General features: G+C 45.9%; 1 protein-coding gene across 2 annotated transcripts in view; it reads left to right on the forward strand.

Annotated features, from left to right (window-relative positions):
• Positions 1–220: 220 nt before the first annotated feature.
• Positions 221–19111, forward strand: part of LOC142771300 (uncharacterized) — a 34655-nt gene continuing 15764 nt past the window's right edge. The window contains exons 1-6 of one of the 2 annotated variants that reach the window (XM_075872775.1): positions 221–503; positions 3258–3487; positions 5392–5489; positions 8316–8336; positions 11745–11798; positions 12438–12645. In XM_075872775.1, the coding sequence (XP_075728890.1) occupies positions 267–503; positions 3258–3487; positions 5392–5489; positions 8316–8336; positions 11745–11798; positions 12438–12645 (848 nt within the window). In that variant the 5' untranslated portion in view covers positions 221–266. Of the gene's footprint in view, positions 504–3257; positions 3488–5070; positions 5298–5391; positions 5490–8315; positions 8337–11744; positions 11799–12437; positions 12646–19111 lie in introns of those variants that run through there. The other variant, XM_075872776.1, reaches the window with a different exon arrangement.

The following is a 19111-nucleotide window of genomic DNA, read 5'->3' on the forward strand; positions in this document are numbered from 1 at the left end:
CAACAAAAAAAAAGGTAATCATCTTCATCATAACAATTTTCACTTCTTTCGATGTTTCATTTCCAAAATAAATTTCCGGATAGGTTAGGAAACCTTCACTTTAAGCATCCTGCTACCCATTTCTTGGCCATATCTCTTTTTTGGGCCAGCGCGATCGAGAAGAGGTTATCATCATTATCATCACTGCTCACCCTTTCAGCACGTTCTGCCAGCTCGTTATTCTTAGACGAAACGAAAGGGTTCAGCCGTTTTAGAAATCTTGAGCCATGAAGAGAGCAATCTTGAGCACTTTCAACGTGGCGAAGATTACTGAATCGGGAAGGAAACGCCCACGTTCGGAGACGACGAGAGAGATCGCTACACCACCACCGGCAATATTCGCTCCATTCCCGAACACATGGGACGACTTCAGACGATCGAGAGGTGCAGCTTCAAGAGAGCACCTCAGTCCTTTCGCTGTGGAGCCACGGAGGTCAACCACTCTGAACAAGGTCAACGTCCAGGTAATGGCTGCGAATGCTGCCGCTCTACAGTATGCTTTATGGGCATTGTTGTGTCGGTAAACAGACGCAGTTCTTTGGAATACGCCATGCGCATTGCTTTGGGCTCAGTTACGCATTCACCTTTCACGTGGAACGTGATTGCAGGAACTAATTTTGTCCGCTTCACACGCGTTGCCAGGTTTAGTGTAATTTCTAACTAAACTTACAGTAATAATATGTGGGCTTTTTCATCCCGAAACCACAATATGATTATAAGAGACGCCATAGTGGAGAGCTGCGGAAATATTGATGATATGGTGTTTTCTTTTATCCGTGCCTATCTGAGGCGTAGCAGAGATTTTAACAAGGCGAGGGGAAGGGAGCACCACCATTAAACGTCATTTTTCGCTCTGAATGTCATGGCGAAAGGCAAATTCGGGGGAGGGGGGGGCGAGGTGTGGTGTGCCACTTCCTGGCTCTGCTAATGGCACTGACATCGCGCCGCACACCGGCCAGTAGCGTTTTGCCTCTGCCGAAAGGTGACCACTGTCGCCTTCACCGAAAGGTGACCGCTGCCGCCTCCACTGAAAGGTGACCACTGCCTCCTCCACTGAAAGGTGACCGCTGCAGCAGTGATAGAACTCGTAGCCCTCGAGTCAGAAGCCGAGCACCTCAACCATTACGCCACGGCGTTGGACTGGAAATCGACTTTCTCTTGCCATTTTTGACGGCTGATGATAAAAAGAAACACGTTAAAAAATTGCATTTAGCTTTGGAAGAATAGAATATGTTGCATCCTGTATATGTCTTCTTCAATTTCTACATGAACCTCCTGCTGCAGCGGATTACAATCTTAACGCGTTCCGACATATTTGTTTAAAGTATCACCATATACTTTATTTGCAGTGAATGTGGACAACTCAGGAATTTGCGCTGGTGCTTTTAGCCTGGCATTGCATTAGTTTTATTCATTGCTCGCAACATGGCAGACTTCGGAACTCTAAAACATCACTTTCAAGATAACTACGAATAATCATTATGAATGTGCCAATCAGGAAACTAAGTGCTTGTTTTTCTGGCATTACATTTTCTGTTGTCATCATAAAAAGTATTGGTATAAGACTTGTTCATTAACTGTCAGTCCTAACTGACTTTGAAACGAACTTAATACACGCTAACGTCATCATAAAATCTCCCAGTTGATCAACATTCTTCGCACAAACACGCGTCACGTATCTTATTGGTGCACCTTGAACAACAATCCTCAGCCACTTTTCAGCTAACCATCGATGACTTCAGTATCAGAGCTTATTACCTCATCAATCTATCACCGAAAAAAATGTTTCTATTGTGTACACGAGCCGTGAGAAAAAAGCTGTTGCTTAGTTTGAGTGCATCCTCTTATCTCTCGTTGTGATCGCACTTCAGCGGAGGTGCAATGGTAGAGGTCCTGTGTACTGGGTGACATCCATGCACGTTGAGAAACATGAGAATGTTAATACTTCATAAGCCCATCACTACGGCGTCTCTGACAGACATATCGTGGTTTTGGTGTGTACAACTCCTAAACGCTTCAATATTAAGCTTTTGAAGTGGTGTCGGAATTGACAGATAAACGTTTACTTTCAAAAGACGACTGCCATGTGTTTTAGCAGATGCCATGTGTTTTGGCAGACGCCATGTAGCGGCTGCCATGTGTTTTAGAGATTCTGTTGCTTTCTTTATGAAGCACTATGGTAGCAGTTGATCCCCTGTAGATTTCATAATAAAGGAGCATAATAAAGTCTAATTCTCAAGTTTAGATCACATGAGACAAGTTTCGCAGGTGGGTATGCGTCGATCACACACAAAATATTTGTCTTTATTACGCTTACCCCGCAACCATACAACAATATAATTTATTTTAATTACGAAGCCTTAACAAAATATCAGTTTTTGAATTTTATTCAACTTGGTCAGTAGTATTCAGTATCTTTCTGAGCTTGGCTTCACTAGCGTCCCGAGTATGCGACTTTGATTACCCACTTTCTTTGGCTCATACTCGTTTCTGATGACAGTGTTCTGGCGGCGCGCACCAGCTTGACAAAAACTTAACAGGCCCACTGTAGTATTCGCAATGAACGAACGCCATATTCGCTCAGTGTTACTTTTACCTGTTCAGCTGTTTTAATAAAAGAAGTACTTATTGTTTCAAAAGAGTACTGACACGAAAAAAATCAGTTAAATCTTTGCCTCAAATGAAAGGCGATACGCTTAAGAGCCTAAAAACGTAGTGCTAAGGGCGAGTACACTGCGAAAATGCTAGTAAAGTATGTTTTTATTAAAACATAGTTTCAGTTGTTATTGTACCCTGACGTCAAAACACGGTATGGGCTTTTCGTCACGTACACCCGCAAAATTAAACGTTTCCACAAGCACTCCGCATCATGATTCCGTTGATGGCGCCCAAGCGGCCATTTTAATGCTTGGGCGTCGCACAAGCACTGTTCTTCGAAGTTTTACTACCTAGCCTCATCACAACCAGCTAGACTACTGTGTGAAATCACCAGAATTAGCACTGCAGCCTGACGACAAAGTATTGTCGGTGTCGGTAGATGCGCCATGAAAGATTACAATTTAACGTGAAAGTAAAACATCTTCTCAGCTATCGCTGAACTTTACACCCGCAATTTGCACTTCACGCTTCAAATTTGTGTGACTCGCATTTGAACAAAGGTTGTCTGCCCCTTTAATACGCAAATTTACTTCCATTGGCACGCAATCGCAAACGGGCAGCGAGGATGCAGGACTTTGGAAAGGCAGAGTCGAGCGAGTCAGACATCGGGAACAATGTTCACCAGCGATACTCGCACGGGCGCCAACGCCTCTTCGAACATGGCGTCCAACGTCTCTGCCGTGTCTGGCGAGACGCAGGGCTCCAACTTCTCTGAGACCGGCCGGAAGTCTCACTCCGAACAGATGACGGACAAATCGAAGGATACGGATTTCGAAGGACGCTTGGGCCAGTAAGTTGAGCCCTACTTTATAATATATTCAAGTCACCCCCCCCCCCATACACACACACACACACATATCTAGAGGGATTTTTTTTCATTATGGTAACAACTTGTTTGTTTGGGTGAACATGTCCATTTTCAGAATAACTTTAATCATGAAAGACGGGGAAAAAGATGAATAAAGCTTACTGCACAAGCACTGCTCCTGTTATGTTCCTAACCTATATCCTCGTTTTCCCCACACGAAATTATTAATTATTTCTAGGGGCATCACATCAAAATTTGAAGGCTCTATGACCTTCGCTTTATGTACTATAACCTACTCGAATACGAGCCACTCACATGGTTCGTATATTTTCACAGTTTGCAAGCGTTGGTGCCTGTAGTCGAGTTGTTCAGTTGACTTCAGATAGCTGCAGCTCGAGTTCGAACCCTAGCACCAATAAAAATTGCTATTCTAATGCTGGCGGATGTATTTTTTTTTTGTCACTGCACAGATGGCACTAAATATTCAAACTAATGCTTCTGCATACACAAGTTCTTCAGCTACTCTTAAGAGGGTCCTTGGGGAGGATAGTTACTGTCTGCGTACAAGTAAACGCAAAAAAAATCGCAGCATATCCAAGAAGGACATGATGATGAGTGAGGCGAAGCGTCCGTCAGTTCTTCCGTGTTTTCGGTTATCCGTGCATTCGTGCGTCCGTCCATGCGTCCATTCATCCGTCTGACAGTTCATCCATGCAGCCGTTCGTCCGTGTGGCCGTGTGTACGTGCGTGCGTCCATCCGTTCGTCCGTCCGTGCGACCGTATGTCCGCGCGTCCATCCATCTATCAATTGAACACTCCAAGTACCGCCATCTCGCATCTTTTCATCAAATATTCATCATGTAAAAGTACTGCCAATCAGCGGACATTCCAAGGACGAAACGTGGCTATATACTACTACTACTACTAGTACTACTACTCATACATCGGGGATGCATGACCCACAGCTTAAAGGGACCCTGAAACACCTTTTTTGGGTAACCATGGAAATAATTCACTGGAAGAGCTTATTCTCTCACAAATTCAACACCGCAAAAATTTTAAGAATCGATCCAGTACGAGCGGAGTTACAAAGATTTATCATGCGCTACAATCGCATTTTCTATTCTCTCACCCCCCCCCCCCCCCCTCAAAAAAAAGCGCTGGAAGCTAAGCAGGGAGGATCGGGAGGAGCAAACAAAAAACGTCACGTGCGCCTCGTGACCTTGAGTACTTTTTTTTTCTAATACGGCGCTTTTTCAGTGCAATCGCGCCCGCACGCGTGGACACGTGACGGCCTCCTACAGCGATCTCTGTATTAAATGAGCACGCCACGTTAAAAATCAGCCAACGGCTGATAGATGGGCATTCCACGAGCAATGTTTGAGCGTCTGTCGTATTTGCCGAGGGAAGAAAAAGCAAGTTTTAGCAGAATTTGATAATTTATTGCGAATTCCAGGCCGCGCATGCTGCGCTATAACGTTCGGCTCGCGTGTTGTCGGAAGCCTGTACTGCCGATCGGCAGAGTTTTTTGACCAAGCTCAAAAAGCGTTGCAGGGCCTCTTTAAGGTGCTTCGCCCCTAAAAAAAATACGCATATCCTGTTCACCGCACAAGTGGATACTTTTCGAACCACGCTAGGTTTACGATTTTGTTTATGCTGTGCTACTCTACATCCACAGACCATTTCGGAGCACATTTGGTGGACGCAGCACTCCTGTGAACGTACTTCAGAAAGGAAAAAAAAATAAAGAAGTGCCATGCTGTGTGGCAGAGGAACATTGAAAAATGAAGAGGTGAATGCCGTTCTTTGGTGTCTGTCATGCATTACTGTAATCACTTGACGTGACATTGTTCTTTTCTTTCTTTCTTTTTTTTCATTTCTACTAGGATACAAGGAGCCAGCTCGAGGATTCTTCCTGTGGGTGTATGTATCCTGGCACTCGTCGTCATGGCCGTGCTCGTCCCACTTGTGTTCTCTACCTCCCGTGAGCATTAAGCGTTACCCTTCTTGATCAATTTTTTTCGCACCTCAGACAGTCAAAACTCGTTTAGGTGAACAATCTATCTACATTTTGACGCGTGACTTAATTTTTCTGATGTTCAACGTGACCACGTATGGCGCATTATTGTTTGAAACTTGTGCTTAGCATCAGCATAGACGGCGGGCAGCGAGGGTGGCGTGCCAGTGACATGTTTACCAACACCGATGCAACTTTGCCACTTCGCAAGCACACCCTGCGTTGCGTTGTCGAGCCGCGATAGACACCAGCCTCCTGGCGGCGTAAGAATGCATGCGCACATCGACTGATGCGGTAGAACAACTAACACTAATAGTGTTTGAACTAATAGCGTTTTGAAGAAGAACGGCTATTTGGGCTAGTTAGCCTATTTACATGTCAATACAGGTTACACCACAAGTGTGAAAGTGCTGGAAGAAAAGCGTAGGGAAGACAAGGTACGGTAAGCAAGAAGGGACCACACAAGCGCTGCATTGTCTCTCAATGGCTTTCATTTCTCGCCTTCCGTAAGCTATTCTCACAGCACTTTCGTGTTTGCGATGCAACCGCTAATAACACGAAGTAGTGTTTTGTCTGTGCAAATAGTATAAAAAAGTTCCACTCGGTGCGCCAAAAAAGACGTTGATAGTAGCCAGAGTATAACCATGGCACTAACTTAAAATGTTTACCCCAACAGAATGCTTACGTAGTCTAATCAATTTATTGATATTTGGGGTGCATTGGATTGGATAAACTTTTATTTAGTACTCCAAAACATAGATCATTGCGTTACGGGCCGCTCCCTCGTGGGGACTGAGATGCCGAGCTCCTCAGCAGCCTCGCGGGCTTTGATATGTGGGGTGCAATGTCCCAAAACCACCATATGATTATGAGGGACGCCGTAGTGGAGAGCTCCGAAAATTTCGACCACCAGGGGTTCTTTAACGTGCACCCAAATCTGAGCTCACGGGCCCACAGTATTTTCGCCTCCATCGAAAAGGCAGCTGCCGCAGCTGAGATTCGATCCCATGCATGACCTGCGGGTCAGCAGCCGAGTACCTTAGCCAATAGACCACCGCCGCGGGGCAATAACGTAGTCTAGGCGCAATGCACCCGCCAATGGCAACCCTGCATAGCTGTGCTTCGCTTCACTTAGAAAGTTGAGCATGTAACCGCATTTATAAGGACAAGAAAATGAGGAAAAGATAACGACTGCAGAAAGAAAGAAAAATTAGGGGACCCTTAAGTTTCGCCGTTAAGAGTTAACGCGACAGCGAAATCCGGCCCCTAGTGCACCTTTCAACTGCTAAGTGCATCCTTATTCATCTGTTTTATTACATACACATGCACGCACACAAACACGCACACAGTAGATTGGACCAGCGCGCGCTATTACCACATAATGGGCTGCCGAACAAAATTTGTTAAAGGGCCCTGAAACACTTTTTCAAGTAACCATGGAATCAATTTACTAAAAGAGCTAATTGCCTCACAACTTCAATATCGCAAGAATTTTAAGAATCCACCCAGTGCGAGTGAAGTTACAAAGGTTTGTCGTATGCTGCAATTCCATTATCTGTTCTCTCATCCCGACGAAAGCGCGGGAAGCTAAGCAGGGAGGGGTGGCAGGGCAAAGAAACTACCACGCCTCGTGACCTTGAACACTTTTTTTTCTTCGTATGCGCGGCTTTTTGAGTGTGATCGCGTGCGCACGCGTGGGCAAGTAGTGGCCTCTCGCGGCTCTCGGCAACTTGATTTTTCGCTCACAACCAATGGGGTCGATGCCGGCGGCGGGTTTTCTGCGACACGAGCTCTTTAACGCTATCGCGCTTAAACAAACGAAAATACAGGAAGAAAGAGACAAAGAAAAATATAGAAAGGAAAAGAGGTGATAAAGTCATAGCTTTTTGGGGTATAGTAGAGCAAAAAGGTAATCAAGAAAAGAGCAAGAAGAGAAATAGGGGACACGGTAACAGTGGTATATTGGCCTTCACTTAAACAAATCGCAGAACTTTCTCACCCTATCTTTATTATTGCTGTTACACGAGCGTCCCAGTAGTAGTTACTTCAATATCCGCAAGAAAGTGTTTTCACTAACTACCACTTTTTTATCTTCGGAAGTGGAGTATCCCTACTCAACTGGCATACCAGGCGCTGTGGCATCACACATCTGTTGGAGTTGATATGGAGTAATAAACTAATTATTCCGCTCAATGGTACAAATCGTCGGGTGGGTAGTTGATTGTGCCCATTTCGACATAACGGTTAGAAAAATGTAAAAAAAAGTATGCCCGCATGGAGTGCATGAAGAAAGGAGGTGCATATCATGATGTATGCTGCTTTTAACTCGCATGTTTTCATCATCATCATCATCATCACCATCGTTATCATTACTTTTTCATAATATATTTTTTTTATTAAAGACCCCTCTCAGGTTAATACATAACATGGGAATATTAGGGGGAACTAACAGACAATAAAGCCCAGAAGAGTATATTTAACGGTTTTAGAAGTAATTGTAATGTAAATGTGAAGAAAAAAATTGGATGAAAAAATAACTTGCCACCGACAGGATCTGAACTTGTGACGCAGCGAGTGAAAAAATGGCTTAGACAGCGAGTGAGAAAATGAAACATATCGAATAATAAAAAATATATTATCACAGAGAAACATGCGCTACCATGAATAGCACATCTCTGTATTCAACATTTGATGATGACAAGTGCACCACATTAGGTATCAAATTCTTCTTTTTGTTTTGAAAAATGTCTCGTTATTTATGTCATTTTTTTGTTTTCACCTCTTTTCTTACAGCGCGATCTCCCGAGCACCTCTGTAAGTACACACTCATGCTAGCGATTTCATAGTTTGACGAGAAAGCATTGCTTAATCTGAACGTCGGCAATGTCCCATTCATTCCACAAAAAAAAATAACAAGAAAAAAAGAAAGCGTAGAAGAAGCGCAGGCATACTGGGTGGTCGCAGATGCGTCGTACCGCACGTTCCACATGGCGATTTTTCTCTATTTTTGCGATGCTTTTCTGAATATGTTCTACTCCCATTACTACTTGCGTAATGTGTTTAGAAAAAGTAGTTAACGATTTAGAGTACACGGTACTCTACTATGGGAGAGCATAAGGAGTGGAAAAGGGTGACCAGAGCTGTCTTCCCTTCAGGCGTGAATTATGATCCAGATTCTTCAGACGTCTCAACCTATCCTAAGGCACTGGTTATGACATTCCAAGAATATACGATGTTGTATTTAGTCTTGTAGTGTGATAATTACTATTGATTGTAATCTGCCGAAGGTTTCAAGTAACTAAATATTCCCTTTTACACACAACAAAATGAGATCATACAGTCAGAATGCTTTTTGTTTTTCGTGTTATTTCTTTAAAACAGTGCAAGTTGATGCTTTTGACGTTTGTCTTGGAACGTGGCACGTCGACAAAGCTCTTTCTTAAACGTTGTAGTCTTATCGCCAAAGTGGCCGGCTGCTATCATACGGAGCACATTAAGGTTATAAGTAACACTAAGAAAAAAAATGGCAGCATATCCAAGGGGTGAATGATGGAGAGTTGGGTGAATCATTCGTCTGTCCATTCGTTCTTGCTTTCGTCCGTCCATGCGTCCGCCTGTGTGACCGTCCATGCGTCCATCCGCCCGTCCGTCCCTGCGTTCGTCCATGCATCCGCCCCAGTGTCCATCCATGCGTCCATTCGTCCGTGCAGCCATCCGTGCGTCCGTCCATGCATCTGTCTCTGTGTCCGTTCGTCCATCTATTCAACACTCCAAGTATTACCATCTCGCATCTTTTCATCATATATTGGATGGATGGATGCTATGAGCGTCCCCTTTATAACGGGGTGGTGACAAGTATGCCACCAGGCTCGACAAAAAAAAAAAACCTTTTTTCCCTTTTTTTTTATGTTGGCCTAATGCCTCTACTTCGATAAATTCTATCTTAATGGAAAAAAAGGTAAGTTTTCAGCTTAAGTTCTCTGCCATTTACGGCACACTGTCCATATTTCATTTTTCCAATATTTATTTTTGTCCTTTCTCTCTAATTTTCTGCCACCAATACTCTAACCGTCTCTTACTTATTTCAATCGCGGGTGTGTTCAGCTTTCCATTGTTGTCCCTAAAACCCAAGGCTTCCTGTAGGCTCGTGCCCAAACGTACACCTGGGTGGATATCTCCACATTCAATCAGAACATGCTCCGCCGTTTCCTTATCTTTCCCGCAGCATGTGCATTGTTCTTCTTCTTTACTGAATCTTGCTTTATAACTACGCGTTCTAAGGCAACCCGATCTCGCTTCAAACAGTAAAGCGCTTCCCCTTGAATTATCGTAAAATGCCTCCCTCCTTATTTCATTTTTGCCCTTTCGGTAGTTACTCAGAGCCGGTTTTTTCTCCATAGCTGCCATCCAGTAAATCCTCTCCGCCTCCCTGACTTTTCCCTTAACGCTCTTTGTTGACATATGGCTCACAATACCAGCCGTATATTTACTAGTGAGTCTTCTAGTTCTTTTTCTCCACTGTGTGTCCACGCTCTTCCTATACAAATAACGGAACACCTTCTCTGCCCATCTACTCTCCTTCATATTTCTTAGCCTTTCTTCGAACCTTATTTTGCTCTGCGCTTCCCTCGCCTCAAAACCTGCCCACCCCATATCGCCCTTTACAGCCTCGTTTGTCGTCTTCCCGTGAGCACCCAACGCGAGGCGTCCCACAGTCCTTTGATTTACATCCATTCCCGATTGCACCTCTGCCCTCATGCACACCACTGAGTTCCCAAAAGTAAGCCCTGGAACCATTACACCCTTCCACAGACCTCGAAGCACCTCATACCTATTGTATCCCCACAACGCTCTGTGCTTCATTATTGCCGCATTCCTCTTTCCTTTTGCTGCCGAGGCTTTTTCCTGTACCTCCATGTATCTATCACTCTCATTTACCCATACTCCAAGGTACTTGTATTCACTTACCCTCGGTATTTCTTGGCCTTGTATGGACACCGTCTGATCACAGGGATCATTGAATACCATCAATCCACACTTCGTTACACTGAATACTCGCTTGCTACGTTATACTCGCTTGCTACGTTATACTTGCTACGTTATATTCCGCATGTAGAAGCACTGCCATCTAGCGTACATTCCAATAACTAAACGAGAGGTGGCACACGCACACTTTCTTACATCTTGCGTTTCGTGTCTACTTCTCACCTCTAACCACTTCGAGTTCATGGTATAAACTAGTTCTCTGTGTTCATGGCACTGCGGCCCAACGCTCGCTAAACATTTCTAAAACCAAGGAGGTTACGCCAAGCGAGTATAACGTAGCAACCCTTTCTTGTCAGATAATGCTAAATGTACATGCCAATGGCTGCTAATGGGGAATGAGAGACATGAGAATTCGGCTTTTAGTGAACGCGCACGCTGCCATTTTTTTATTGTTCAACAACGCACAGGAGAAATCTCCCACCGGCACCACCTTGCAGGTCAAAGCGTAAGACATGTTACGTACTACAACGAGGGACGAATGGGTGCCGCTTCGCCCCTAAAAGAAAATAAGGAGCTTCGTCCCTAAAAGAAAGTGTTGGCAGTGGTTCTGCAGATTCCAATCATATTATGCGCCATCTACCTCGTCCTGTCTCGGTCGCAAGCTTAAAAATGTCGCAAACCCTTGTTGCGTTCACGTATGTGGACGCTGCGCCTCAAGGAAGCATACTCATTTAAATTAAAACACTAATCAAGGTGGCGCGTATGCTGATTGTCACATGTAAAGATGACAGCATGCCAGGATGATTGTTGTTCGATGAATAACCATTACACAGTTCTCGAACTGGTCATCTAAATCTGCCATCGGATAACAACCGATCAGTGCCAATGTGACAACCTCTTATTCTTGCAACATAGACAGGGTCTGAAAACGTGAGCATCTGCGTGGTTGCCGCCGTTTCCTCGGAGGAGTCTTCACATTGTATGCTGTCATAGCTTGAGAGGTCCTTTGTTGTCCGACGAAGCTCAACCCTTTGATTCTATAATTGGGACGCAATCCTCCCGCTGCTTTACCTCCAATGATCGTTCTGAAAGAATTGGCAGCTACGTTTGATTCTCACGTCCAGTGCGATCGAAGAAATGCTCTAATACTTTTCAAAAAAGAACTTATTACTCAGTTCGAAATGAATGTTTACACGAGTTTAATCTCTAGCCATTAGGTCTTCGGTTTGCTTGCAGACGCGGATACCAGACAAACCACTGAGGTCATGGAAAGCATCACATTGTCCGACAGTAAGTCACCGTGCTTTTTGAAATATTTCATAATGCGTACCATCTTACTTTGTTTCACAGTCACCAAAAGGTCAAAGAAACATGGTGTCTGAATAGTGCGTTAAACTCCACTGTCCGATAGCATAACTTCACATGGACCAGGCAAAGAGTATCTGTTATTCTAATACAACTCTTCGAGGTTTTATATACCCTGGCTGATGAGTTTGCGCGAGAAAAAGAAGAGAGACATAATTCAATCCCCTGCCAGATGTTCACATTTTTCATGTATTCTGCTACTGTTTCAACTAGGCATTTTCGCCCCAAGGTCATGGGATGAAATCGCGGACGCGACAGTCGCATTTCGATGGTGGTTAAATTCCTGAGGCCCATGATTTTGGTTTTGGTGCCCTTCAATACGACGGCACTCACTCTAAACGCTGTATCGCTGCGTCTAACCCTAGCAATCAGTATTATTGTAATTGACATTCCGCATTCTAACTACTTAGGGGTGTAAGCATGCTACCAAACCCGATGAGCTTGCGGCTTCGTTGCTTTGTTATAGTAATACTGCATCGCCAATTAGAGAAGGTTGAATCGTTCTGCAAGGTTTAACCTGCTTCCATGTGTTGGCATTACTACACACAGTCTTGTTCCTCGCAGTCCCTCCGAAGCCTACAAGACCCGCAGCGGGTCACTTGGGCAGCTTTTGTAGAAAGTCTTCTTCCTGCCTGGGCGAGGCCCTCTGCATAGACAGTGTGTGCCGGTGCGAGGGTCCCGACTTGCGTATCGTCGAAGGTGCCTGTGTCCCTACCATCACAGCGGAAATGGAGGAGCCGTCGCTTTCGGAAAAAGCGACAACCACCTCGCAGTAAGCATTAACAAAATTGTTGGAGTTTTGCTTCTCAAAACCGTGATATGATTATGACGAACACCTATTAGAAACAGAGACAGGCAGACAGACAGTCAATAAACTTTATCATACTCCTGAGGGGTGCCTCGGAAAGTAGCCATTGTGGTGGAGGAGCCAACGCGTGCAATTCTCACGTCGGGACGGGAAGGCCGAGCCTAACCGCAGCGTCGTGGGCCCTCCAGACAGCCCGTAGCTGAGCGGCGAGTTCCGAGCTTTTGAGCTCTCAACAGTCTGCTTTTTTAGAGAGACGATCATTGCGCCGTAAGGAGGGACACCGCCAGAGCATATGCTCTAAAGGGCAGAAGGAATCTCCGCCGTTCGGACAATGGAGATCATAGGAGGCCGTGCTCCTGCTGACCCTGGTTAAGCTGCAATAGAACCTGGTTTGCAACAGCTCCGAAATATTGAGCAGCGGTTGCTCTATAGCGTGCTGTTAAACCTAATACAGACCTCCAGCATTTCCGCCTCTATCGCATTACTGCTGCCCCTGTCGGGATTCACTTTTGGTACCTTCGAGTCAACGTTAGAGCGTTAAGAACACTTGACAACTGGGGCACGTCTCGTGATAAGCAAACATGGTGTCAAAGCACGCTGTCAAAGCAAACGCTGTCAAAGCAAACATCGTGGTCTTGACATGTACTTGGTTCCGGCCGCTCAGTCATCGGTTGCATTAAGCAAAGGTTGAGAGTATAGCGGCTGCAGTGTCATTCAATGGAAACCGTCGCTAGGATGAGAATTCGGTCACTGTTCGTTGTGACAGATCTAAGATAACTCGGAATATTTACACTTAGTAGTTGCATTTCAACTATAATAATGTAATCAACAAGTAGGTCACCTGTTGCTAAAAATATTTACCCAGATTTTCCTTACGTCAAGAAAGCTTAAGCAACCCAACCTGCTGCAAGAATGTCCCACACAAGCTTACTCGAACAGCCCCTTTAGGAGCCATTAGCTTCTCACCAACCATCCCTGCTTCCATGCAGCCACGTGGCAATCATACCATGATTCGCCAGTCTTCTATCCCGAAGCTTTCCTATACTAAATTTTAAGGACACGTTGTGGTGGCCCGCGCAGTAACACATTCTATTGCGCACTTTGCTTGCCATTTGTTTGGTGGAATTCACGAACGCAAGAGGTGACATTCACATTTGGAAGGTGTCAAATATCTTGTAGCAATAAGAAGAGGTTACCGCATTTTCTCACGTATAACATGTGATGGCTTGTAATGCGGATTCCCCATAGCAAACAACGGAAACAAATAAAATTGAAAGAACTCCACGAACATTGTTGAAGCAGCAATGCTGATGGCATTACTTCATCAGGTTGTCATACGGTGATGGCTACAAAAGGTCTTCAACTATGAAAAACTGAGCCGGTGGAAACTCACACAATACCGGTCAGATGGCAGTCCAAATAAGAACACCGTATTCCATTCCAATGTATTGCTGCCTCGCGCTCGCCGTATTTGGTGGGCAAGTGGTGGGCACATGGTGGGCAACGTCCAAAGTAGCGACTATACTTACATGTTTTTCAAGTCTTCGCATCGGAACATCGTGGTCTGCTCACCGACGACATACCCGCTACTGAGTCAGCTCTCGCTGACGCTCACGGCAGGCGACTTTTTCTTCAGCAGTAGTCTTTGTCGTTATGCAAGTGCTAACTCACGAAAAACCATCACCTTCTGCACTTCATCAAGTGCACTAAGTGATGAGCGCTACGCCATCGGACGTGCAATTCTCGACTAAAAACATGCTCACTGTTAAAAAATAACTTCGCACATAGATTTGAAGCCGCGTTTTCAGCACTGCGTATGGACTTCCCATGAAGGCAACTCGCGTACCTAAATTCTCGCATCATCCATGCTAGGGGGACGCCGTCTCGTGTGGATGTGGTAACATCGGCTCCGAGTTCGAAAATATTTTTCGACAGTTCTTCGTGCATTTGTGAGCGTCTTTTGGTGCCAGTCGACGCATAAAACCGCACGGACTACATCGACACAAAGTATTTCACTGTGGGTGAGTTTTTTTACCCTTTTTCGAGGCTCTTCTGGTTGCCCATCTGCTCAGCCGAGCGCGCTAGGCTGAGGCTACGGCGGAGCGGCCGCCGTCTCTTCTTGGAAGGGTGTTTCAGCACTCTACGCACGGAATGTCTATGCAAGTCTCTATCGATGGGATGGATATCACTCTCGATGATCATCAAGATTCTGGATAGTCGATGGCTACCACTAAACGTAAACTTCGTGGGACGCATACCCCCAGGACCGAGACCCAAGCAAGCGTCTCCATACACGGCGACGCGTGGTCACATCAGCGTTCCCGGGCTGCGGTGAAGAAGCGTCTTATCGCTGCTTCTAGACTTCCTTACGTTCCAAGAGATCATCACCGAGTCATCGTGAGACCTAGAAATGGCCTGGACATGAGAACTGTAAGTCAACTTAAGTTCGCGAAGGCACTTGCAGTGGCTGCAGCGCTCAGTGAGGAAGAAGTCACGGAAGACGTGGAAGACATTGCAGTTATAAGCACTCCAGCGGAGAGGAACGCCAAAGCGTATTCCAAGATCACCGCCATCACTCTCAGTACCGCCAGTTTTGATGTTAGTGCCCACCGAGCTGCCCCCGATGACACCTGCAAAGGTATCATCAGGGGTGTTGACGCGGACATCGGTTAAGAACAACTTTATTCACTTATTGTACACCCAAGAAACCCGACTAAACTCCAAGTGAAAAGAATCAAGAATTCCACCATGGTGATCATCCTATTTGACGGACTAAAAGTGCCAAATTACGTGATATGTGGAAATAGTTTGGTTCGTTGCACCCTGTATCGTCGACAGACGGATGTCTGTTATGCCTGTGGAAAGCTAGGTCATCGAGCCGATGTTTGTCCCCATCCAGAGGAGGTCGTTTGTAGAGGGTGTGGTATGTCATCTCCTTCGGAGGATCACGTCTGCACTCCAGAATGCAGGTTGTATGGGGTTCTACATCTCACGGCAGACAAGACGTGTAAGCATCGTTTTCAAGTGCCCTACATAGTCTGTCGACGAAGACGAGAGTGACGGATGCAATATACGATGGAATTTGAGGAACAAGACGCCGACGACATTAACTGCACAGATAGTGGAGGATACTTCCTATCGCTACCAGCCGCTGCAGGCGGCCGCGCTACGACTGAGCGCCCGAGCAGCAGCTGGCGCCCACGTGACGTCAGCCAACAGCTACAACCACCACGCGGGCGATCCCGTTCCAGAGGCAGAGCAAGGGGCCATTCGAGATCCAGAGGACATTCTAGATCCAAGGCCCGTTCTAACTCACGGGTGCTTACCGTCCACAATGGTGTGCAGCAAGTAAATCAGCACCAGACCTGGGCATCCAAAATCAAGGGCTTCCAACCACAGATAAAGGGGGGTACCAATCCAGAGCAACACTGAGATATATATATGCGCAGATGCAAAGGGAAAATGCTAACCTCATGTCCATCGTCGAGCAACTCATGGCTGAAACAGCCGACTTAAGGAAATCACGGCAGGTTTAGTCTCCGTCTCTTTCAAACACAGTTCTCTGTACAGAGGCCACGTCGGATGCGAGTCACGATGAGTTATCTATGGACGTCCATCCAGGGGCAAAGCCTACAAAAAGGAAAGCGCTAGCACAACCGGCCAATAACGAGGACAGAGATTTCAAAACAGAGATCAAGGATACCTTGAATGATATCAAAAATGTTCTCAGGACGGTGGTCGAGTCGATTGCGGTATTGGACAGCACAGTCACAAAGATCGAGGCTGACCAAGTTAAAGCTTTACAATCTGCCGAGGCTACTCCGGCCCAAGTAATACCTATGGTCAGGATCGTGCAGAAGGTGGCAACCCGTAGCGTCTCTCAGGAGAGAGCTTTCGAGGGTCCCAACAATGGTGGGACACCTTAACAATTTCGTAATTTGGCAGTGGAACTGCTGGGGCTTCCAATCAAAGAAGGCAGCTCTCCAGCAGTATATTAAATCCTAGCCAATTCGACCACATGTTATTATGCTACAGGAGACGCTTACGGAAACAATAAGCCTGCCAGGCTACACCCATCACCTCACGAAACCTCCAGATGGCCGCGGTATCTGCACGTTTGTGTCCAAGAAGTTCACTCACATTGAGCACAATTTGCACATGGCAAACAGCAAGATTGAATACTTTCTTTTAGAAAAAATACGTGGCAGCAATCTTAAAAATAGCATTTTCATACTCCACATATATAGCTATCCAAAAGGCAGGCACCATCACTTCACCTCATTGTTATCAAAAGCCGTTACGATCGCTAGGAAAGTGGACGTGGCCATAGTTATAGCGGGAGATTTCAACGCACCCCATCAAGCTTGGGGCTACCCTCGCACCACTGCCAAGGGAGCTGAGCTCTGGTAAGCGGTATCGGATCTGAATCTTACTTTGGTCACTGACCTCACGTTTCCTACCCGCACAGGAAATTCTTGCTCTAGGGATACTACCTTAGACCTCACCTTTGTCGCAACCACGGGGGAGGTACCATGGTTAAACTTGGGAGAAAACTTGGGGAGTGACCATTGTATTTTCAGTACGACATTACAAATTCAAGCAAAGCAGCTTTCAAATTCACAGATTGGGACCTCTTCCGTAAGATCAGAGCGGAGAGCGCAGAGGAGATTAATGACTCACTGAATTTCAACAAGTGGCTGTCTCAGCTGGTCGAAGACGTCAAGTCGGCCACCAAAACGATAGAGACTGATCTTCACGTCAATAAAATGGATAGCAGGCTTGCTCATCTTCTTGAGGCTAAAAGCGCCCTCTTAGCCATATGGAAAGCACACCGTATGAATCGAAGACTGCGAAAACGCGTCGCAAGTTTTAACCAAGAAATAACGGCTTACTGTCAGAAACTGCAAAAACAGTATTGGGACGAGATTTGCAACAAGGTGGATGGTCAGATGAAAGTTGGCTGAAAATGGAACCTCCTCAAACACCTGCTGCAGGAGACCAAATCTAAATCCAACCAGACGCGCTTGGTAGACCGAATACTGCACTCAGAAAGGAAGGTTAAATCGAACACGGAAATAACGAAGTGTCTGGCACAGAGATACCCCCCTTTGGACACAACCCGGCCTCCTTCTGGCTATGCGCAATACACGGGATCACAACCTTAGAATTGAACAAGCCCTTCCAGGAAGCAGAGATCCAGGCCATCTTAAACAATCTTAATGGGAAATCCAGCCCGGGCCCGGATGGCATTACAAACAAGACACTACGCAATTTAGACGATGACTCTGTCACCTACCTCACCAAAGAAATTAATCGTATTTGGTAGACGGGGACTTTCCCCGAGCAATGGAAAAGGGCGTCGGTTATTCTCATATCTAAACCTGGCCGGAGTCGCAGTTTTAGCAACATACGACCCATTTCACTGACGTCCTGTATAATAGGCAAGGTCGCCGAGCATGTCATCAACGATCGAATATCAAAGCACATAGAGAAGACTAACCTGTTCCCGTACAACATGGTAGGTTTTAGGTCACACCTATCTACTCAGGACGTCATGAAAATGCTGAAGCATCACATCATAGATCAGGAGTCAAAAGACGTTAGAGCTATTCTCGGTCTGGATCTTGAAAAGGCCTTTGACAATGTCTCGCACTCCCAGATACTTGCCTCCATCTCTTCTCTCAACTTAGGAGCCAACGTTCACAAGTTCACCAGCTCGTTCCTCAGGAATGTAAAAGCCACTGTACAGCTTGGGGATCTCAAGTCTGAGTCCTACGATCTCGGTTCCTTCGGCACCCCGCAGGGCTCAGTCGTCTCCCCTTTGCTTTTTAACATTGCCATGTGCGGCCTTGCTGCAAAGCTCTCAAACCAAGAAGGCATCAAGTTTGCTATCTACGCGGACGACATCACCATATGGAGTGTCGGTGGCTCGGAGGGCTTTGTGGAGAGCTCTCTTCAAGAGGCCGTAGACTGTGTTGAAGTCTACATAAATGAAATGGGCCTCAAGCTCTCGCCAGCAAAGTCCGAACTTCTTTTTTATCGACCCACGAGACGGGGACCCAAACCCCAAAACTGGCAACCGCTGGCCGACATCGACATTAAGCTGCACACGGCATCGGGGCAGCGTATTCCAAGGGTGACTTCATACGCGTTCTGGGCATGATTATCGAGGCTAATGGACAGAACGGCCACACGATCGACCGTCTGACTTCTAAGGCGGAAGGGGTCATCCGACTAATCTCACGCATTTCCAACAGTCAGGGTGGTCTTCGAGAGCACAACCTCCGCAGATTATTCCATGCATTCTTGATGAGCCACATAAGCTATGTCGCATCTCTGTGCAGGTGACAGCTTAATGAAAGAAATAAATGGAACATCCTCATGAGGAAAAGCATCAAGAAAGCTCTTGGCATTCCTATGCGCACAAGCA

The sequence above is a fragment of the Rhipicephalus microplus genome, chromosome 9 (assembly GCF_043290135.1).
Source record: "Rhipicephalus microplus isolate Deutch F79 chromosome 9, USDA_Rmic, whole genome shotgun sequence".
Classification (NCBI taxonomy): domain Eukaryota; kingdom Metazoa; phylum Arthropoda; class Arachnida; order Ixodida; family Ixodidae; genus Rhipicephalus; species Rhipicephalus microplus.